At 55.8% G+C, this 22635-nt stretch overlaps 1 protein-coding gene across 1 annotated transcript; it reads right to left on the reverse strand.

Annotated features, from left to right (window-relative positions):
• Positions 1-3305: 3305 nt before the first annotated feature.
• On the reverse strand, positions 3306-14690 carry BCL3 (BCL3 transcription coactivator). The gene is given in 10 exon segments (XM_017952509.3): positions 3306-3918; positions 4643-4760; positions 5074-5241; positions 5770-5847; positions 6080-6168; positions 6275-6479; positions 7091-7199; positions 12077-12230; positions 14434-14482; positions 14484-14690. Coding segments are annotated over 10 exon segments (1365 nt in total). The 3' UTR covers positions 3306-3730.
• Positions 14691-22635: the final 7945 nt, after the last annotated feature.

The following is a 22635-nucleotide window of genomic DNA, read 5'->3' on the forward strand; positions in this document are numbered from 1 at the left end:
ATTTAAACCTTGGAGCAAACCTGCAAGTTGCTCTAAGGATTAAACATAAGTATTGGCTGGGTGCGGTGGCTCATGCCTGTAATCCCTGCACTTTGGGAGGCCGAGGCGTGTTGCTATGTTGACCTGGGCTCGGGAGTCTTGAGACCAGTCCTGGCCTACATAGTGATACCCTCTCTCTACCTTGCCTTCCCCAAAGATTAGCTGGGCGTGATGGTACAGGCGTGTAGTTCCATCGTGCCTGGCCAGCAAAGGACGTTCACATACCCTTCAAGCCTGGCAGCTTCAGAGATACCGGAGCCCAGGGTCTGGGTCAGAAACACTGAAACACGGTTGCAAACAGAAAGATGCATGGACATCCCGGTCAGGAGGGCCAGGCACACACAAGTCACCCAGTCAGTGCTCACACAGGCCATCCAGAAGTGCGTGTGCACGAGTGTTTGTGTGCACACACACAGCCATTCACGGATCCCAGCGATGACATCCAGGAAGTTGTTAAGGCAGTTGGCCTCCTAAGTAGATGCAACTACATTCACAGAGTGCCATGGTCAGCCATTAAATGTTTTCGTCTATCGTAGCGACAGCGTCTCACCATGATGACCCAGAGAACCCCCACAGATTAAACAAACAAGCACACAAACAAACAAAAAAAACCACAAAAAACAAACAAAAAACACCTCCGTGCTGTGGTTTGAATATTTTTTCCTTCAAAACCTCATGTTGAAATTTGATCCCCTCACTGGAGACCAGGTCAACGTTGCAGTGAGCTAGGATCTCCCGCTGCACCCTAGCCTGAGTGATAGAGTGAGACTCTGTATCAAAAAAAAAAGAAGAAATTTGGACCAGGTGCAGTGGCTCACACCTGTAATCCCAGCACTTTGGGAGGCTGAGGCGGGCGGATCATTTGAGGTCGGGAGTTCGAGACCAGCCTGGCCAACATGGTGAAACCTCATCTCCACTAAAAATACAAAAATTAATTGGGCATGATGGTGCGTGCTTGTAATTCTAGCTACTTGGGAGACTGAGGCTGGATAATTGCTTGAACCTTGGAAGCAAAGGCTGCAGTGAGCCGAGATTAGGCCTCTGCACTCCAGCCTGGGCGACAGAGCGAGACTCCGTCTCAAAAAAATAAAACAAAAAACTTTTATTCCCAAGATTGGAGGTGGGCCTAATGTGAGGTGTGTTTGGGTCACGGGGGCAGATCCCTCATGAACAGATTAATGCCCTCCCTGGCAGGTGAATGAGTTCTCCCCGTTAACACCCATGAGAGATGTATGTTAAAAGGAGCCTGGCACTTTTTTCTCTCTCTCTCTCTCTCTCTCTCTCGCTTCCCCTCCTGCCATGTGATCCCTGCACACGTGTGGTTCCCTTGGCCTTCTGCCATGAGTAGAAGCAGCCTGAAGCCTTCACCACAAGAAGCAGATGCTGACACCATGGTTCTTTGACTTATTTATTTTTTGAGACAGGGTCTCACTCTGTTGCCCAGGCTGGAGTCAGTGGTGCGATCATAGCTCACTGCAGCCTCGAACTCACAGACTCAAGCAATCCTCTCACCTCAGTCTTCCGAGTAGGTGGGACTACAGGTGCCTGCCACCTTGCCTGGCTATTTTTTTTTTTTTTTTTTTGTACAGACAGGGTCTCACTATATTGCCCAGGCTGGTCTCAAACTCCTGGTCTCAAGGGATCCTCCTGCCTTAGTCTCCCAAAGTGCTGGGATTACAGGTGTGAACCTCCATGCTTGGCCTCGATTTTGGACTTCTTATGCCCAGAACTGTAAGAGAATAAATTAGCATTGTTTGACTGTCACGGTGGCTCACACCTTTTGTAATCCCAGCACTTTGGGAGGCTGAGGTGGGTGGATCACCTGAGGTCAGGAGTTCCAGATCAGCCTGGCCAAACTGTCGAAACCCTGTGTCTACTAAAAATACGAAAAACTAACTGGGTGTGGTGGTGCAGGCCTGTAGTCCCATCTACTTGGGAGGCTGAGGTAGGAGAATGGCTTGAACCAGGGAAGTGGAGTTTGTCGTGAGCTGAGATTGTGCCACTGCACTCCAGCCTGGGCGACAGAGTGAGACTCTGTCTCAAAAAAAAAAAAAAAAAAAGTTAGCATCATTTCAAGTCACTGAATTTGTGATTTGTTATAGTGGCAACAGGAAACCATTACAAACCCCAACTGACACACAGAGACATACCCCAGAGTCAAACTACAGATGTGTGGCTGGGCATGGTGACTCACGCCTGTAATCCCAGCACTTTGGGAAGCGAAGGCAGGCGGATCGCCTGAGGTCAGGAGTTTGAGACCAGCCTGGCCAATGTGGCAAAACCCCGTCTCTACTAAAAATACAAAAATTAGCCAGGCGTGCTGGTGCGCGCCTATAGTCCCAGTTACTCAGGGGGCTGGGGCAGGAGAATCTTTTGAACCCAGGAGGTGGAGGTTGCAGTGAGCCGAGATCGTGCCATTGACTCTAGCCTGGGCGACAGAGTGAGACTCCGTCTCAAAACAAAAAAACAACAAAAAAACCACAGATGTGGTCCATTAGAGAGGCCCCGTGGAACCACTGAGTAAAAGTGCCTCACGCCATGTGAGGCAGTCACACCTCAACAATCACAGCATCACCCCAGATTCAATGTTAGGAACACTCCCAAACACCACACACTCGGCCAGCCAGAGACAACTGGGGCTGAAGTCAGCTGTGGGTTATCACTGGGACCCCCACACTACAGAAACACATATGCCCGGGCTCACTACGGAATCCAACAGGGTGCCCTGGAAAGATATCACACACTGGCCAGGTGCGGTGGTTCATGCCTGTAATCCCAGCACTTTGGGAGGCTGACATGGGAGGATCATGAGGTCAGGAGTTCGAGACCAGCCTGACCAACATGGTGAAACCCCATCTCTACTAAAAATACAAAAATTAGCCGGGCGTGGTGGTGCACGCCTGTAATCCCAGCTACTCGGGAGGCTGAGGCAGGAGAATCGCTTGAACTTGGGAGGCGGAGGTTGCAGTGAGCCGAGATCGTGCCACTGCGCTCCAGCTTGGGTGACAGAGCAAGACTCTGTCTTGGGGAAATAAAAAAAAGATACCACACACCATGTTCTCCTTAGAAACAATGGCACAGTGACAATGATGGCAACATTCACAATCAAACACACCAGAAGTCCCAGAGTGATACACAGGAGATTGTCTGTCTGAGACTCACAACATCACTCTGGGAGTCAACTGGATTCAGTGCACGGGTGTGCACACACACGAAGGCACTTCCGCCAGGTCCGTCTCATGAAAGAGGCCCATGCACCCAAGGGATATGGTACAAAAATAGTTTATTACACAAGAAATCCAACCAAAATGCTTAATAATTTACATCGTGATCCGTGTCCGTTACAGCCCACCTCTCCCCTCCTCAGTTGTCTGGTAGAGTGTGGAGGGGAGTGGCTGTTCCCTGGGTCCACCAGCTCTGGGAGGGGACACGGAAATGGAAGATGTGGGTGGCATTCCGGACAGGGACTGGTGCCTGAGAATACTGGGGTCAGAGTTCTGGGCAGGGAGCGAGATGGGGGAACTGTGCTCAGAAGAGGGGCTGTATGGGTAGGTGCATGTGCTTCTGTGCAAATCCTGGTCCCGAAGATGGGGGGGGGGGCAGAGTGAGATCTTCACAGTTTCCAGAAGGGTTGACCCCACAGGGCAGGGGGCCCCTCCTCATGAGTCCAAGATCTGCCCCCCCATCCCCCTCAGCTGCCTCCTGGAGCTGGGGAGGAGGGCACCGGCCGGCCAGGGCCTCGGAGGACCCCGGCAAAGGGCAGGAAGGCAGGTGGAGATGGGGAAGGAAGGAAGAAATTGGGAGGAGCCATGGGGAATCCAGGGGGGTCCTTGGGGGGAGACTGGGAGGGTGAGGAGGACGGTGATGCAGAGAGAAGACCTGAGGAAGGAAGAGAGACAGAGGGGGAGGGTGGTGAGAGGCTAGACCCAGAGAGCAGGGGCTGGGGCCTGAGATCTGGGTCTAAGGGAGGAGGGACTGGGGGTCTGAAGGAGGAGGGGCTGGGGGTCTGGACTCTTGGATCTGAGGAAGGAGGTGCAGGAGGTCTGAGGGAGAAGGGGCTAGGGGTCTAAAGTCCTGGGTCTGAGGAAAGAGGCATTGGGGACCTAGACTCCTGGGTCTGAAGGAAGAGGGGCTGGGGGTCTGAAGGAGGAGGGACTGGGGTCTGAAGGAGAAGAGGCCAGGGGTGTGGACTCCTGGGTCTGAGGGAGGAGGGGCTGGGGGTCTGAGGGAGGAGGGGCTGGGAATCTGGATTCCTGGGTTTGAGGGAGGAGGGGCTGAGGTTTGAGAGAAGAGGGACTGGGGGTGTGAGGGAGGAGGGGCTGAAGTCTGAGGGAGGAGGGGCTGGGGGGGGGGTCTGGTGGAGGAGGGGCTGCGGTCTGAAGGAGGAGGGGCCAGGGGTCTGGACTCCTGGGTCTGAGGGAGGAGGCTAGGGGCCTGGAATCCTGGGGCTGAGGAAGGAGGGGGTACGGTTTGGGATTCCTGTGTCTGAGAGAGGCGGCTAGGGGCCTGGACTCCTGGATCTGAGGGAGGAGGGGCCGTGGGTTGGGATTCCTGGGTCTGAGGGAGGAGGCGCCAGGGCTGGAGGTTGGGAGCGGTTTCTCACCATTGGAGCTGAGGCGGCTGCTGCTCTCCGGGGAGGTGTTGGCGCTCCGGTCAGGGGAGGGGTCTGGCTGGGAGGTGGAAGCAGGCCGGGCGGCCTTCCCCCTCAGGATGTCGATGACCTATAGGAAGATGGGCGTCACCATAGAGCCACCCCTGCCTCACAGCCCTCTCTCCTTCTATCCCTCCTAGCTCACGGGATCCAGATTGTGGCCTCTCCATCTCTCAGTAGGAAAAGATGGGCAAGGCACTTCTTTTCTTGGTGCCAGTCTCTCTTCATTTCTGGAACTCACACTCTCGCTCTCAGAGACTCACCCACCCCCCACCACGCAGCGGCACAGACACCCTCACACCTCTGCGCTCTGGCACACTCTCCTGCCACCAGCCCGCGGACACACGTGTGCAAGGGGCATGCCCACAGCCGCCCCGGCTCACCCTGCGGCTGCGCGCCACCATCAGCGGCGTGTCGTTGTGGCAGTTCTTGAGGCTGCTGTCAGCGCCGCTGCGGACCAGTGTGCGCACCAGCGGGAGGAGCCCGCGGCCGGACGCTGAGTGCAGCGCGGAGCTGCCGGAGTACATTTGTGCATTCACGTTGGCGCCGTGCTGCGGGGCGGGAGGGCCGGGTCAGGAGAGCGCGCGCGGGTCACCCGGGGCAAGGGAACAGAGGCTGGAGGCCCGGGTAGGTGGCCGGCACGTTGGGCGGCAGCGGATGGGGTGGGGTCACAGGAAGGTAGGAGCGACAGCCAAGGGCGGGCCAAGCGGGACTGCGCTGGCGGCGCTGAATGAACCGGAGCTGGACACCGAGGCCCGCGCCCCAAGGAGTTGGGGGGGCTGGAGGGGGGAAGGACAATGCGTGGACAGGGCCTAGCTGGAAGGTGGGGTCGGCCAGGCCAACGCAGGGCGGGGCCTAGGCCGTTGAGGGGGCAGGGGAGGAATGGGACATGTTCGTAGCCAGGGGCGTGGAGTCCGAGGGTTGAGAGAACTAGGCCTTAAAGGAAGGGTGAGAGCTGGACGCGGAGCAGGAGCAAGAGCCAGAACTGGAAGGTGGGGTCAGAGGTAGAGGCTGGGGCCAGAGCCGGGTTGGGGTCAGAGGACAGGGTGGGCGCGAGGCTCAGGGGGCGCTGTACGCACCTGCAGCAGCAGCTGCACCATGCTAAGGCTGTTGTTTTCCACGGCGTGGATGAGCGGGGAGCGGCCGCTCTTAATGTCCTGCGGCGGGGAGGGAAGGTCTTTGAGTTTCTCCAAGCTCTGCTCCAGCAGCTGGCGACCCGCATCCCGACCGCATCCCATTCGTGGGGTCCAGCCTCTCTCTTGGGTCGGATACTCCAAGCCCCGCCCCACGCGGGCGCTCTCCCACGCCAGCCCCACACTGGCCCCGCCCCCGACAAGACCCCGCCCCTGCTAAGGCCCGGCTCCCTCCCAGCTCCTAGTGCGCGCTCACCACGGCGTCGATGTCGGCACCGCGCTCCAGTAAGAGCTGCACGGTTTCTTGGCACTCGGTGTTCACTGCCACGTGCAGGGCGGTGAGCCCTGAGGGAGGGGAAGGCTTGGTGAAACCTAGGCCTGGGGCTTTGCGGACGCTAATGGACTCCAGGTCCGCTGGATAGCCCAGCCGTGCCCCGCGGTAGATACTTACCGTCGTAATTGCGGGCCTCCAGGTCCAACGTGCCAGGAGCTGCGCTGTCCAGCAGGGCTCGCAGGCAGGTTGGGCTGCGGTGCTCGCACGCCAGGTGGGCGGCCGTCTGGCCATGGCGGTCCAGCGCCATGGGGCTGGCACCAGCTGTCACCAGGAGCCGGACCACAGACGGTAATGTGGTGATCACAGCCAGGTGGAGCGGTGTCTGGGGAACAGTGACTGTGAGGGACCTGTGTCCAGCCCTGCTCTCTAGTCCTGCCTCCCTCAGGTTTTCTGAACCCTTATTCCTCATCCTGCAGTCTTCCCCAGGAACAGAAACCTGAGACACCTCCTGTCTCAGATTCAAGAGTGGGGGACCCATGCTCCTCCTTCCCCAGGACCCAGAAGACTGGGCCTCCAACCTCCTCTTTCCCTAGTACCGGGATTCTGGGTCCCCAGCCCCCTCCGTCCTCATCTAGGAGGTCTTTAGGCTCCCTCCCTCTCAGGAACAAGGAGTCCAAGACCCCAGAGCCCTTCTTCCCCAGGAACCGGGAGCCTGGAGCACCTCGCTACTTAGAGTCCAGACCCCAGCCCTCCTCCCTCAGACCCAGGAGCCCAGGCCCCCAGCCCCTCCTCCCTCAGACCCAGGAGCCCAGGCCCCCAGGCCCTCCTCCCTCAGACCCAGGAGCCCAGGCCCCCAGCCCTCCTCCTTCAGACCCAGGAGCCCAAGCCCCCAGCCCTCCTCCCTCAGACCCAGGAGCCCAGGCCCCCAGCCCCTCCTCCCTCAGACCCAGGAGCCCAGGCCCCCAGCCCCTCCTCCCTCAGACCCAGCCTCACCTGCCGTAGGTTGTTGTAGATGTCGAGCTCCCGGCCCCCCTGCTGGAAGAGGTTGACCAGCCGGTGCACAGCTGGCAGGTTACCCTGCACCACAGCAATATGGAGAGGCCTGGGGGTAGGGGAATGAAAGAATCACAGGCATTAGGAGCTGTTCACCTCTCACCCTCCAATGAGGGTTGGCAATGATAACTCCAATGTGTTGAGTGCTTTGGAAATGTCCCCAGTATCCAAACACTTCTCCCCACCCACTCCTTCCATCCTGATTTACCACCCACTCCTTCCATCCTGCTTTAGCCACCACTGGCTCCCTGCTGGTCTAGCACAGTTCCATCCTCATGGTTTTCCTGATTCCACCTATGTTCTACTGTCTGTCCCCCACACAACAGCCAGAGGGACCCTTTTGTTTTATTTTATTTGTTTGAGATGGAGTCTTGCTCTGTCGCCTAGGCTGGAGTGCAGTGGTGCTGTCTCACGCTCGAGACAACACCACTGCAATCTCTGCCTCCCGGGTTCAAGCGATCATCCAACCTCAGCCTCCCGAGTAGCTGGGATTACAGGCGTGTGCCATCACGCCCAGCTAATTTTTGTATTTTTAGTAGAGACAGGGTTTCACCATGTTGGCCAGGCTGGCCTCTAACTGCTGGGTTCAAGTGATCCTCCTGTTTCAGCCTCCCGAAGTGCTGGGATTACAGGCATGAGCCACCATGCCCAGTCTGGAACAAAAGTTTTGACTAAAAGGGAGATAAGGACAAACTGGGATGGGGCCATTGTTCTGGAGGCTATACAGCCCAGAACCCCCTTCCAGACTGAAGGACTTACTCCCTCAGCTTCTGGGAAGATCATCAGCTTTCAGACCATTTGGGAATTACCCTCAGCTGAAGAGAGCTGCTTGCCCAAGGTCACGCCCCATGTGAATCAAGAGCAGTTGCCCTTCAATGGCATCCAGTCACTGGTTAATGCCAGCGTAGAAGGCCTAGCCTCCTGACCCCAATGCTGAAGGCCATTCCAGCTTCAATATTCTCTGTGGGATGGCTGAGGCCGCGCAGAAGCGACACTGCAGCTCAACTTCTCCTTCTGCCCAGATGGGCTTCCTTCATCCCACAGGTGTTGATGGAGAGCATTTCCAAGGAACTTCCTGCTCAGTTTCCAGAGACCCCAACCTGGAACAGCTATTTGGAGACTGATGTGTGTGTGTGCGCGCGCGCGTGCGTGTGCACACCTGTGCATGTTTGCTTGGGATGGGGGACAGAGTGGAGGACCCAAGGAGGCCTGTGTGTACACAGTGGGCGGCAGGATCTTTATTTAAAGTCTGTTTACTGAGTAATTCCTTTCTCACCACCACTCGTCTCTCTTGTGGAATGTGTCTGTAGAATCCAGTTTAAACCAGCCTCCCAGGTGGTTCTGATGGAAATGAAGAAATCCTGGGGCCAGAGTTGCAAATTGGGCCACAACCCCTCCTAGCCTAGCCGTGTGCTAGGGCAAAGCCATGGCGGCCTTTTGGAGCCTCAGTTTTCTGCTAGGTGAAGTACAGCGCCCACATGCCAGGGTGCGATCACGCAGGTGAATTGCTGAACCTGACTCCTAATTCGTGAAAAACCAAATTTAAAAATAAAATGTTGAGGGAGTGGCCGGTGTCCCTGGTAAGGCTCCTCGCTTCTCTGCATCTCCCAGGACCCCTGGCCTAGGTCCCTCTCGGGGCGGCCAGGGTTAAGTGAGGGCAGACGGAGCGAATGATTTCAGAGAAACCGTCCAGGCCTGAGTTCCCATAAACGCGCGGGCCGCAGGGGGTGGGGCGGGGCTGGAGGAAGTGGGGACGGGAGGGGCGACCCAGCCCTCGGACTTCCAGTAACAGGTCTGCTGGGCGGGGCTCCGCTTCCTGCTCCCGGGGGAGGGAAGCCTGTCCCGCCGGGGATCTACCCTGGCCACCCCCGGCACCCCAACTTCCATCCTCGAATGGGGCGGGGGAAAGGGGAGCCCAGCCAAAGAAGACCTAGCTCCCTTGAGGTGTGTGTGTTGTGGGGGGGCATATAATCCCGAGTCCTCCAGCCTGGGGGACCCTCTGGAACTCCACCCCTTAGGGTTCAGACTCCAGCTGGCTGCAAGTCCTCCTTATCCCGGCATCCACTCCCAACGTCTCTCTGGGAGCCAGAAATAGCCCTAACTCTTCTTTAAGAATAAGGACGTCCCCCGTCCTTCGGAGCTCCAGGATCCCAAACTACCTTGCCTGTCCTTGTCCCCTCAGAGACCCAGAAATACAACGCCTCAATCCCTGCCCTTTTGGGGACACTGACTTTCAGGCCCCTCGGCGTGAGCAGTTTCACCCGCCCAGCGCTTAGAATGTCCTGCCGCCGCTGTCGTGAAATTCTTAAGTTTTGAGCAAGGGACTCTGCAAATTTCTGTATCTGGTCCTGCCCCTAAAGTCCCTCTGAGTGCCAGGTCCCCAAGCTGCCAAGCTGCTCCTCATCCCCTCGGAGATTAAGGAATACAGTTTCCCAACTTCTGCCTTCTGAGACTCAGAACATCCCCCCCACCCCGCCCCCCTTCATCCCGCCCCCTCCCCAGGTTTCTAGCTGCCCAGTCCCTAACCTCTTGGGGGTCCAAATGCCCCAAGGCTCGTACCCGCCTGTGAGAAGATGCAAGCCCAGCCTCCCAACCTTTTGGCTTCTGCGGGGACCCAGACTTAGCGTCCCCCGCCCTCCTCGCCCCCACTGCCCGCCCCCGCGGGTGTGAAGTGGAGCCGGTGGCGCAGGCTGGGGCCGGGCCGCTGCCCGTTCCGGTAAAGTCTCAGCCCCAGCGGAAGGGGTTAAGGTTGGAGGAAGCGCCAGGAGGGGGGAGGCTGCGAGTGAGTGACGGGTGCTGACGTGGGGGAGGCAGAGCAGCTGGGTTGCGGTCAAGTTCTGCGGGAAGGGATTTCCCCCAGCAGGCAGCTGAGGCAGAAGTGTTTGCCTTGGGGGAGAGTCGGGGAGGGAAGGTGGGGGGAGGGCCCGGGACTGGAGACTGGTGGGCCGAGCGGCCTCTAGCAAGCACACTGCTTTTCAACGGCATGGAGAGTTCACCCCTGGGGGCAGAGACTAATTAAGTCCACTTCATAGATGACCCCCCAGAGGTACCTAGAAGGGGAGGGAACTAGGTTTCATTAGCTCTTTATAATCTCAGCCACTTTCTCCTGCTAGGGCTCTCAAGATGGCCTGCAACTACCCTGGGAGCTCTGCTCAAACACTACCCATTTCCATGCATTGAGCACTTACTCTTTGCCCAGCCCTGTTCTGTGCACTGTATTAAAACATGTATACAAGATCTCACTGAATCCTAACTGTGATAGGTGCTATTATGAGATCCAGTTTCCAAATAGGGAAACTGAGACTCAGTGACATGAAATCACTCAGTGGGCCAGTGGCGGAGCAGCCCCCCTGCTACTTCTCTGCAGAAGTAGGCCTGTTCATCTCTACCTGTGGTTTCTAGGCCCCAGACTAATTCTCACATAAGCGCTTTGTATAAATCATGTCATTTCTTCCTCCCAGAGACCCTCACACGTGATGGTTCCTGTTTTTATAGAGAGGGAAACTGAGGCATAGAGTGAGGAGAAAGTGGCCATGCTGAGATTCAAACCCAGGTCTATAGAATAATAAGAATCATGATGATCAATTGTAGTGAGTGCTTACTATGTGCTAGGCACAGACTAAACCCTTCCGTGCAACACTTCTCAGCAGCCTCACAAACATGTTCTTCAAACTGCAGGTGATAAACCGTGGGGGTTATGAAATCAATTTAGGGGATCTTCAAATTAATGTAGTGGGCTGTGACCACAAAACAATGAAGTCAACTAGAATAGAAAATGGCAAAGTAAAGCTGTAAAGCTGGGCTCAGTGGCTCGCACCTGTAATCTCAGCACTTTGGGAGGCTGAGGTGGGAACATGACTTGAGCCCAGGAGTTTGAGACCAGTCTGGACAACATAGCAAGACCACCATGTCTCTACAAAAAAAAACAAAAACAAAAACAAAAACAAAAATTAGACAGGTGTGGGAGGAGTGCCTGTGGTCCCAGTTACTCAGGAGGCTGAGGCGGGAGGATCACTTGAGCCCAAGAGATCAAGGCTACAGTGAGCTATGATTGCACCACTGCACTCCAGCCTGGGTGACAGATGGAGACCCTGTCTCAGAAAAAAAAATAGAAAAAAAAAAAAAGAAAATAAGAAAATGTCAAAGTAGAACCCACATAGTAAGGGTGAGTATTGTTTCATTTTGTGCAATTTTAATTTCAGGTTTGTGTGTGTGTGTGTGTGTGTGTGTGTGTGTGTGTGCTGGGTTTGAGATAAAGTAATAGTAATATTAACAAACACTCAACATTTATGCCAGGTCCACTGATAGGAGTTTTACATGTATAATTCATATAGTAAGTTAATAAATGAACTGTCTTTCTTGTTTTTAAGTTGTGATAAAAAATCTGAAGACCACTGTTCCAAAAATAGTGTTCTAGGGGTGGGCTTGGGGCTCATGCCTGTAATCCCAGCACTTTGGGAGGTCAAGGTGAGTGGATCACTGGAGGTCAGGAGTTGGAGACTAGTCTGGCCAACATGGTGAAACCCTGTCTCTATCAAAAAATACAAAACTTAGCAGTGGGCACCTGTAGTCTCAGCTACTGGGGAGGTTGAGGCGCGAGACTTGCTTGAACCTGGGAGGTGGAGGTTGCAGTATGCCGAGATCGTGCCACTGCACTCCAGCCTGGGCGACAGAGTGAGACCCTGTCTCAAAAATCAAAAACAAAAACCAAACAAAAATAGTGTCCTAGGAAGTAAATGCTCTCCGCGTGCCCATTATTCAGAGGAGGAAACTGAGGCTCAGAGAGGGGAAGGGCCTTATTCAAGGTCACACAGCCTGTGGTGGAGACCGAGTTCTGACTCAGGTCCACGGGAGCTGAGTGGCCCTGTGTTATGGACAGCTGGTCTTCCCAACCACCCCTCCCCTTAATAGGCGACTATCACTCACGTGTCTCCGTCCTCATCTGCTCGGGTGGCCATGGCGATGTCAGCAGAAAGGGGGTGTTCCATGGGGCACATCATGGGGTACAGGGGTGTAGGCAGGTTCACCAGAGGAAACGGGGAGCCCATGGTCCGAGTGGGGTACAAAGGCAGTAAGGCTCCTAGGCAATGGAGGACAGAGGAGGGACATGGGTGAGGCCACACTCACAGACCCTCAACCTGCTCCCCACTTCTAGATCGCTCCCTACTTCTAGATCTTTGCTCCTGCAGTGTCACCTACCTTTTCTCCCAGGTCCCTTTTGCATCCTATACTGGGTCCTCAGGGCCTAAAACAAACCCCCTTCCACATCCCTCCTCTGGGCTCCGGCAGCTTCCTCTCCCTCCAGGGCTGGTCACCCTTATTGTCACTTACCTTGTGACCCCAATCTCCAATCAGACAAAGGGTCCCTTAAGAACAGAGGGCGCACCCATCATCACCTAGCAGGGAACCCGAGGGACTGTCTGCGGAGTGATTGTGTGGCTGATGAAGAGCTGGGTGCAGGGTGTGGGATAAATGTAGAGTAGGTTTGGAGAGAATGGAGGGAGAGAGGAGGTGTCACCAGAAGCCTGTTCAAACTGTTTTTGAGATGGAGTCTTGCTCTGTTGCCCAGACTGGAGTACAGTGGCACGATCTTGCCTCACTGCAACCTCCGCCTCCCGGGTTCAAGCGATTCTCCTGCCTCAGCCTCCCAGGTAGCTGGAATTACAGATGCTCACCACCACGTGTGGGTAATTTTAGATCAAACTGTTAAAAAAGGGGCCATGGCAGGCTGGGGGCTGTGGCTCGTGCCTCTAACACCAATACTTTGGGAGGCCGAGGCGGGTGGATCACCTGAGCTCAGGAGTTCAATACTAGTCTGTGCAACATGGTGAAACCCTGTCTCCACTAAAAATACGAAAATTAGCCAGGTGTGGTGGTGCATGCCTGTAATCCCAGCTACTTGGGAGCCCGAGGCACAAGAATTGCTTGAACTTGGGAGGCGGAGGTTGCAATGAGCTGAGATCACGCCAATGCACTCCAGCCTGGGTGACAGAGCAAAACTCTGTCTCAAAAAAACAAAACAAAGCAAAACAAAAACAAAAGGCGGAGGACCACAGCAGCAGGCAAATCTATACCAACCCATCACACAGACGGGGAAAACTGAGGCCTGCGTTCTTACTCTTGGAATGGGAAAGCTGGGAGGCCGTGGCAGAACTCCTGACGCATATAGCTTGAGGCTCTCCAGCTGTCACACTGATGGGGTGGAAGGTGCAGAAACTACCTAAAGTCTTGGGGCTCTGGAGAAGGGCTCTCTGCAGCTTTGGGGGTCAATTGGGGATGGTGACACGGCTACAGCTGTGCTAGGGGACACCCCTTCTTGAGATCAGGGATGGAGATGGGTTGGAGAGAAAAGTGTGTGGTCTTTGTCCTCTGCTGATCCTTGTGGGTCCTCTGTTCTTGAACTCCCAAGTTTCCAGGTCCCCGTATCTCCAATACGAGGCCTTGGGGCCCTGAGGCTTTCTGTCTGGAGACCCCTGAATCTTTCATCCTGCCTCTAAATTACCCAGAGTCTCAGAATTACCCAATCTTAGGATCCTCAGTCCCCCGATCCCCTCCGGCCCACCTGATCTTGACCTCAAATAGGACCCTGATCGCTTGTGGTCCCACATAACTGAGTACCCAGAACCCTGGGTCTCTGTTCCCCTGGGTCCTCAAGACCCCCTGGTATCTGGGTCCCTGGAGCTCTGTTTCATTCCCTTGGATCCTTGTGATCCCAGGTATTGGGGTGCTCAGAACCCCATCTCTGTTTTCATAATGCCCATGTCTCCAGATATCTTGGGTTCCTGATATTGTGACATCCTGAGATCCTCAGTATCTGTCTCCTTAGAACCCCAGTCTCTGTTACCCTGACTTCCTTTGATTCTAATAGCAGGATACAAGGAACCCCAGTTTCTCCAGCCCAGCTCAGCTTCCTCATAACCCTACACATCTGGTTTAAGAGCTTGTACTTTTTTGTCCCCAGGACACCAGGCTCTGTGTCCTGATTCCCTGACACCCCCATATTTGTACCAGTGGGCATTGTCCCTGACCCCCCCCCATGTCACTCAGCCCCTGGGCTCTGCCCCACAGGGTCCCCAAACCCCCAGATGCCTGTGTCCCAAGGCACAGCTTACTGGCTCCCTGATGATCTCCTATCTGTATCCCTGGAACCTGGGGTTATATCCTCTTGTCCCCCAGGTTCCTGGAGATACACGGGTTTGTGCCTCCAGCTGTGTCTCCTGGCTCTGGTGACCCTATGCTCCGTGTGGCTCCTACCAGGCCCAGACCCTCGGGGGGCCACTCACCCGGGTAGTACAGCGCCTCCGGCCTGGCCAGTCCGTGGGGGGGGCCCGGGGACCGCCGGCAGGTCGCAGCCGCCGCGCAGGGGGTCCAGAGGGACAACAAGGCCCGCAGCGCCGCGGGGAGCGGCGGGCTCCGGGGAGGGCGCGCGCAGCGGGCGCTTGCGGAGCGGCAGTGCGGCGCCCGGGAGTCCGGCGGCCTTGGGTCGGGTGCGCAGGTCCACGGGCCCCTCGTCCATGGCCCCCGCGGGGCATCGGGGCATGGGGCCGCCGGGGACGGCGGCCGGAGAGCTGCTGGGCTCGGCTGCACGGGAGGGTGGTTTCGCCGGGCGCCGGGACTTCCCCTGCAGCCGGCTGAACTGAAGGGACTTTTGTCGGCCGGGGCGGTGCCGGCCGCCCGCCTCCCCGCCCCCGGCCCCCCCCCGGGGCCACCCGTACGCCCCAGGGGTTTCCTGGACCCGCCGCTGCTCCCGCCGCTCTGCGGTGCAGCCTGCTGTGCGCCCCGCCCGCGCCGCGCCCCGCTTGCCCCCTCCCGGCCCGCGGCGCCCGGGGCAGCCAGGCCTTGGCGGGGGAGTGGGAGGAAAGGAGGGGTGGGGAGAGAGGAGGCGGGGTCGGAGGGTGGGGGGGTGTCCCTACCCCTGCTGCCAAGGGCCGCTCTCAGTCTCTCTGCCTCTGTTTTTGTCTTTCTGGCTCTATCTCTCAGCCTCTCTATCGCTGAGTGTGTAACTGTCTCTCTGGTTCTCCTGTCTGAGTAGGTGTTTCTTTTCGCACCCCCGCGTTTGTCTCTGTGTGCTCTGTTCGGTCTCTGTCTCTCTTTTGTCTCTTTGTGTCTGTCACCATCTGTCTGTCTCTCAGTTGCTGTCTGCTTCTCTGCCTCTCAGGAGGCCTTGGCATCTCTGGGACGCAGGTTCGAATCTCGGTTCCCACTTCCTCGCTGGGTGACCTTGGTCAAACACTTCCCCTCTCTGAGCCGTTTCCTCCTTAGTGGGAGTGAAGAGACGCACCCGGGGCAAGGACTGGCACTCGGCAGGCGGCCAGGAACGATTCCTCTCCCTCCTCTCTTCCATTTCTGCCACTCCACGTGCCTCTTCGGCTGTGGGTCTAAAGGGGCTGGGGGTAGGGTGAGGGTGGGGAGCGCTCCACTGATTGTGTCTCTGCCCGCGTTGGGGGCCCTGCACCCAGCCAGGGCCCCCAGGGCACCGGGGTGGGTGCTCGGAAAATCCTAGGTGCACAGAGAGAAAGAGACATGGAGACAGGCGCAGAGATCTTGAGAGAAAGAGAGATAGCAAGAGACACAGACGCCAGGCCAGAGTCAGCGCGACCGAGGCCGGTGCTGCAGGAGAGGGGAGCAGTTTGGCTTCCCCCCTACTTCCCCTCCCACCGCGAAGAGGGGTTGATGGGTGGGGAACAAGCCAGGCGGGTTGGGGGCATGACTCAGGCAGGAGATGGGAGGGAAGGAGGGGGGAGGCGGGACTCTTCCCGGTCTCCTCCCCTTCTCTGCCTCTCCCCGCCCCGGGGTGGGGCCCCGAAGGTCCGGGGCTTTCCCGGATTTCCCTGGGGGCGGGGCAGCCGCTGGGGTTGAGTCCGGGTCACTGAGTCACAGGAGGCGGAGAGGGAGGCTTTGGGCACACAGAGGGCGGGGCATGGTGGCTGCACCCCAGACCTGCCCAGGGGGCTTGCGGCGTCTCTCGGGTTCTCTCCCCCGGTCTCCTTCTGTCTTCGCAACTTGCCTGACCTCCCTCTGGTTGTCTCCCGCCCCGCCCTCTGTCTCTGTCTCCCCGTCTCTGTTGCTGTCTCTGTCCCCTGGGACCTTGAAAGTGGGTGTTGGGGCCCAGGGAAGGGACTTTGGCCGGACTCAGGCCCCACCCGAGTGGATCGTTAACCCAGGATGTGAGAAGTGGCTGTGGGGAGAGGCCTCATCCCTTCCCTCCCTGATCTTTTCTGCCTACCCCGCTTCATGGTGAAACATCCCGAGCACAGACCTGTGTTCAAATTCTGCCTCTACCCCTTGCTCCCCGTGGGACCTTAGACAAGCCATTTCATCCTGAGACTCAGTTTGTTCTTCTGGAAAATGGGACCAATGGCAACCCCTGCCTGCTGGTGTTGCGAGGGCCACAGCAAAGGGAGAGGAGGAATTGGGTTGGATAGGCTGAGTTTTGTGTTCCCTGCCCACCCAACCCCACCCCTGGGGACCCTCAGACACAGGAGAGGGGTGTGGAGCACTACCCCACGGCACAGAAAGGAAAGCTGAAGTTTGGAGGGGTGAGCTTTAGGGTGGGGACCCTCAGAGGTAGGGTCGGAAGGACACCCAAGCCTGTCCCACTCCTGGCATCCCGGGGCAGGTGGTGCAGTGGTTCCAATCTAGCAGGACTGGGAGAGAGGGTGCTGCTGGGAGAGAGGGTGCTGCTGGGAGAGAGGGTGCTGCTGGGAGAGAGGGTACTGAAAGTTCTCTGAGGTTGGATGAGGGATAATAGGGTCTGAAGGAGGAGGATCTGAAGAAGGAAGACAGGTCTGAGAGAGAAATAGATGGGTTAGTGGGAGCAGGGGGAGAGGATCTGAAGGAGGAGATAAGAGTCTGAGGAAGGAGGCGAGGGTTTGAGAGAGGAGGTGAGGGTCTGAAGGAGGAGGCGGGGGTCTGAGGGAGGAGGTGAGGGTCTGAAGGAGGAGATAAGCATCTGAGGAAGGGGGCGAGGGTTTGAGAGAGGAGGTGAGGGTCTGAAGGAGGAGGTAAGGGTCTGGGGGAGGAGGTGAGGGAAGGGGAGAGTATCTGAGGGAGAGCACACAGTCTGAGGAGTCTGAGAAGCTCTAAGTGAGGAGACGCAGCTCTGAGGGAGGAGGAGAGAATTGGAGGGGAAAGAGGAGTCTGAGGGAAGAAGATTTGGAGAGAGTCTGAGGGTAGAGGCCAGATCTGAGGGAGGAGAAAGAGGTTGGGGGAAAAGATCTGAGGGTGGAAGGCATGGACTAGGGGAGGAGGAGCTCATGGGGTGGAGGGGTAGAGAGGCGTGCCTCCGGAGCTAGCGGGGACCAAGGGGAGGGAAGGGAAGGGAGGCTGGGAGGCAGCCCCGCCCTGCAGCTGTCTCTAATTTCCCAGAATCTTCTGCTCTCAGGAAAGTCCCAGCTCCCATAGCAGCCTCCCTCCAATGTCGGGAATGGAGGATGCGGAACCAGGATGGCCGCCCCCACTGTTCCCCCTGCTCCTTGCACCCCAGACGGAAAGGACTAGGGTCTCCTTTCTCTGGGCCTTGGCCTCTGGAGGGCCCCCACCCGCAGGGGCAGCCCCTGGATGAGTCTCAGAAACTTCCCAGAGGAGGCCCGGAAGTTCTGCTTGGTGTCTAACCACTTTCCCCTCATGCAGGCCGCGCTTTGTACCTGTTCAGATCTCCTGCCCAGCTGCTGCTTCTTTTTCCCCAGCCCATCCTGGGAGAGGAAAGGCCAGGAATTTACCTGCTCAAAGTCCTGAGAGGGAAACGAAATTCCATCTGGAAGTCTGTAGGTTTGAGGCAGCTTTCTTGCTCTTAGGGGCCTCAATTTCTCTTTCTAAGAGGAGAGAGTAGGGCTGGTCAGGGCCTAAGTTCCCATCTGGCTCAATTATTGGGTCTTGTCCTGCTTTTTTTTTTGAGACAAGATCTGGCTCTGTCTCCCAGGCTGAAGTGCAGTGGTGGGATCATAGCTCACTGTAGCCTTGAACTCCTGAACTCAAGTGATCCTCCTGCCTCAACCTCCCAAGTAGCTGGGACTATAGGCATGTGCCACAATGACTGGCTAATTAAAAAAAAAAATTGTAGAGTCAGGGATCTCACTGTGTTGCCCAGGCTGGTCTCGAACTCCTGGGCTCAAGCGATCCTCCCGCCTCAGTCTCCCAAAGTGCTGGGATTACAGGCGTGACCACCACATCTGGCCTCCTTTGTTTTGAATTGAGGCCTGGGTGCAAGTCCTGTCTCCTGATCCTTAGCTTTGTGACTTCCGGGTGGTTACTTAACCTCGTGGAGCCTCAGCTTCCTCATCTGCAGAGTGGATCACATCAAGAAAATATGACTCTGTCCTATGGAGCCTGATGTATAGAAAGCTCTCAATGCAATTTAGCTGCTATTAGTTTTATAATAATAATAATAATAATAATAATAATATAACATTATGTATTATTATTGTCCTCATCAAATATCCTATGTTTTCTTTTCTTTTTTTTTTTTTTGAGACGGAGTCTCGCTCTGTCGCCCAGGCTGGAGTGCAGTGGCCGGATCTCGGCTCACTGCAAGCTCCGCCTCCTGGGTTCACGCCATTCTCCTGCCTCAGCCTCCAGAGTAGCTGGGACTACAGGCGACCACCACCTCGCCCAGCTAGTTTTTTGTAGTTTTTAGTAGAGACAGGGTTTCACTGTGTTCGCCAGGATGGTCTCGATCTCCTGACCTCGTGATCCGCCCGTCTCGCCCTCCCAAAGTGCTGGGATTACAGGCTTGAGCCACCTGTAATGCCCTATGTTTTCAATAGCAGGACCTGCTTCATTGGGGAAAATAGGATTCAACATGCTGGGCTTAGAGACATAGTTTTGAGCCCTGGCTCTTTCATGTGCCAGTTGTGTGACCTTAGGCAAGTGGCTTTCCCTCCATGTGCCTTCCTTGTGACTTTATTATTTTTTAATTTTTATTTTTTGAGATAGAGTCTCGCTCTGTCACCCAGGCTGGAGTGCAGTGGCATGATCTTGGCTCACTGCGATCTCCGCCTCCCTGGTTCAAGCAATTCTGCCTCAGCTTCCTGAGTAGCTGGGATTACAGGTGTGAGCCACCGTGCCCAGCCCCTTGTGACTTTAATAATGGGGAATGGGGCTGGGCATGGGGTGTGCTCCTGTAGTCCCAGTACTTTGGGAGGCCAAGGTAGAAGGAAGAATCCCTTGAAACCAGGAGTTCAAGATCAGTCTGGGCAACAAGGTGACACCCTGTCTCTACAATTTTTTTTTTTTTTTTTTTTTTGAGATGGAGTTTTGCTCTTCTTGACCAGGCTGGAGTGCAATGGTGCAATCTTGGCTCACTGCAACCTCCACCTCTCGGGTTCAAGCGATTCTTCTGCCTTAGCCTCCTGAGTAGCTGGGACTACAGGCTCATGCCACCACACCCAGATAATTTTTGTATTTTTAGTAGAGATGAGGTTTTACCATATTGGCTGGGCTGGGCTTGAACTCCTGACTTTATGATCCACCCACCTCGGTCTCCCAAAGTGCTGGGATTACAGGCGTGAGCCACCACGCCAGACTTACAAAAAGTTTTTAAAAATTAGCTGGGCTCAGGGGGCACCTGCAGTCCTAGCTACTTGGGAGGGTGAGACGGAAGGATTGCTTGAGGTGTAAGGCCGCAGTGAGCTATGATCATGCCACTGAACTCCAGCCTGGTCTACAGAGTGAGACTCTGTCTCAAAATAATGGTAATAGTAATAATAACAGGATGATAACAGATCCTGTTTCACAGGCTTATTGAGCAGATTAAATAAGAAAAGTGTGTGGAATAAATGAATGAATGTAATGTTTATTTCTGTCTCCACACTGCTGGCCTTAACCCTTACCCTATCCAGCAGACCAGGGCCTCCTTCTCACCCTTTTCTACACACAGAGGACACAAGACAGAAACATTCACTCTGGCCTGAGCTGCAACTAAGAACTGGCCCACTTAATCCTCTCAACACCTTGTAAGAAAATTCAGCTAAAAACCCCATTTTATAGAGGAGGAAACAGGCACAGAGAAGTGAACTCACGGCCCGGGTCACATGGTGAGGAACTGGGGAGAGCTGAGATTTCAAGCCAGGTCCCTGTGACCCCAGCACGCTTCTGACCTGGGAGAAGTGGTCATGAGTCTCGGAGACTGCAGGTGCACCCTTCCAGTTTGATTCTAGACCCCTTCTCCCTGGGAAGAAATGGTTTGGATGGGGAAACTGAGGCATGGAGAGGGAAAGTCACGTGCCCGAGGACACCCATGGAGATCCACACCCTGGAGCTCTTCTCTGCTGCCTCCTGCTATGGGGAGGGTCCGTGGGTGGAGAGAGGATGGCATTGCAGCAGGAGGGAATAGAGTTAGACTTAAGGGGCCGGGCATGGTGACTCATGCCTGTAATCCCAGCACTCTGAGAGGCCGAGACCGGAGGATCCACCTGAGATCAGGAGTTCAAGACCAGCCTGGCCAACATGGCGAAACCCTGTCTCTACTAAAAATACAAAACTTAGCCAGGTGTGGTGGCGGGCGCGTGTAATCCCAGCTACACGGGAGGCTGAGGCAGGAGAATCGCTTGAACCTGGGAGGTGGAGGTTGCAGTGAGCTGAGATCGTGCCACTGTACTCCAGCCTGGGCAACAGAGCAAGACCCTGCCTCAAACAAAAAAGAAAAAAAAAAACTAGAGATAGACTTAGGGGTCCCTTGAGGAGGAACAACCACTAGAGTCTCTAGGGAGGTTCAGGGAGAGCAAGTGAGTTCTGCAGACAGAGGGATACAGAGACTCTAGGCCCAGATGGGGAGGGACATGCCCAAGGTCAGGCTGCCTCCAGTCTGGGCCCTGGGCTGGAAGTCTACACGGCTCCCTGAGGCTGCTCTGCCCCACCCCCACGGGTGAATGCGGGCCAGCTTCCTGGAGCATGGCCGGCACCTCCTGGTTCCTCCCCACCCTGGAGCCTTGGCAGCTGTGGGAGCTCCTGGCATTGAGCAGAATCAGCCCATCTGGGGCCTAAGCCAAGACTTAATCTTCCCCTTTCTGCCTCTTGCTGGGTCTGCACGCACGACGCTGAGTCAGAGGATTGCGACATCCTCTCTTGGCAGGCCAGGGAGACTAGGCGCTCTTGCCCACCCCTCCGCCGCCCCTGCCAGCTGCCTTGATCACAGCGGGGTGATTCGGTGGGGGGAGTGTGGAGATCAGTATCTGCCCTGGGTGGGTGGATGGGGGTCTGGGAAGGTGGGGTGTAGGAAGGAAGGTCCCAGTGGTCCCAACGAGGTAACAGTAGACAATCGGGTATTAGTGGGCTAGTGTCCTCGTCTGTGAATGGGGCCCTGTCTAATTGTTTGGGTTCGAATCCCAGTTCTGTCACTTACCAGCTGTGTGATCCTGGGCAAATGATTTATTTACCCTCTCGGAGCCCCAGTTTCCTCATCTATAAAATGAGGGTAAAAACAGTGCATGCCTTCCGGCAGTGTTGTGAGAGTCAAATGAATTCACACACGTCAGCACAGTCTTGGCACAGAGGAAAGTCTCAGTAAATGGAAGATATTATTTTAAAATGATTGCTATTATTCATATAGGATGGGAGTGGCAGCCACAGAGACAGGCAGCTCACATCCCCCTTCAAGAAAAAACCTGTTGGCTGGGTGTGGCGGCGCATCCCTCTAATCCCAGTTCTTTGGGAGGCCAGGATGGGAGAATCTCCAGGGCCCAGGAGTTCGAGACCAGCCTGGGCAACAGAGCAAGACCCCATCTCTAAAAAAAAAATACTTTTTTTTTTTTGAGACAGAGTCTTGCTCTGTTGCCCAGGCTGGAGTGCAGTGGTGTGATCTCTGCTCACTGCAACCTCCGCCTCCCAGGCTTAAGAGTTTCTCCTGGCTCAGCCTTCCAAGCAGCTGGGACTACAGGCACACACGACCATGCCCAGAAAAAAATTTTTTTTTGTTTTTGAGACAAAGTTTCACTTTGTCATCCAGGCTGGAGTACAGTGGCGGGCGTGGCAACCTCTGACTCCTGGGTTCAAGTGATTTCTCCTGCCTCAGCCTCCCAAGTAGCTGGGACTACAGGCAGGTGCCACCAATCCTGGATAATTTTTGTATTTTTGGTAGAGATGGGGTTTCGCCATATTGGCCAGGCTGGTTTCAAACTCCTGACCTTAAGTGATCCTCCTGCCTCGGTCCCCCAAAGTGCTGGGATTATAGGCATGAGCCACCATTCCTGGCCTCTACAAAAAAATACAAAAATTAACCCGGCATGGTGGTGGTGTGCCTGTGGTCCTAGCTACTTGGGAGGCTGAGGTGGGAGGATCGCCTGAGCCTGGGGAGGCTGAGGCTGCAGTGAGCTATGATCATGCCACTGCACTCCACCCCGGGTAACAGAGTGAGACCCTGTCTCAGAAATTAGAAAAGTCAAACGGACTTTTGATCTTGCTGCCACGCATGCAGAGATAGCCGACAGCCTCTGACGTTGGCAATTGGCTTCTTTGAGTTCTGCCTCAGCTTACCAGCCGGGGCATGG

The sequence above is a fragment of the Papio anubis genome, chromosome 20 (assembly GCF_008728515.1).
Source record: "Papio anubis isolate 15944 chromosome 20, Panubis1.0, whole genome shotgun sequence".
NCBI lineage: Eukaryota > Metazoa > Chordata > Mammalia > Primates > Cercopithecidae > Papio > Papio anubis.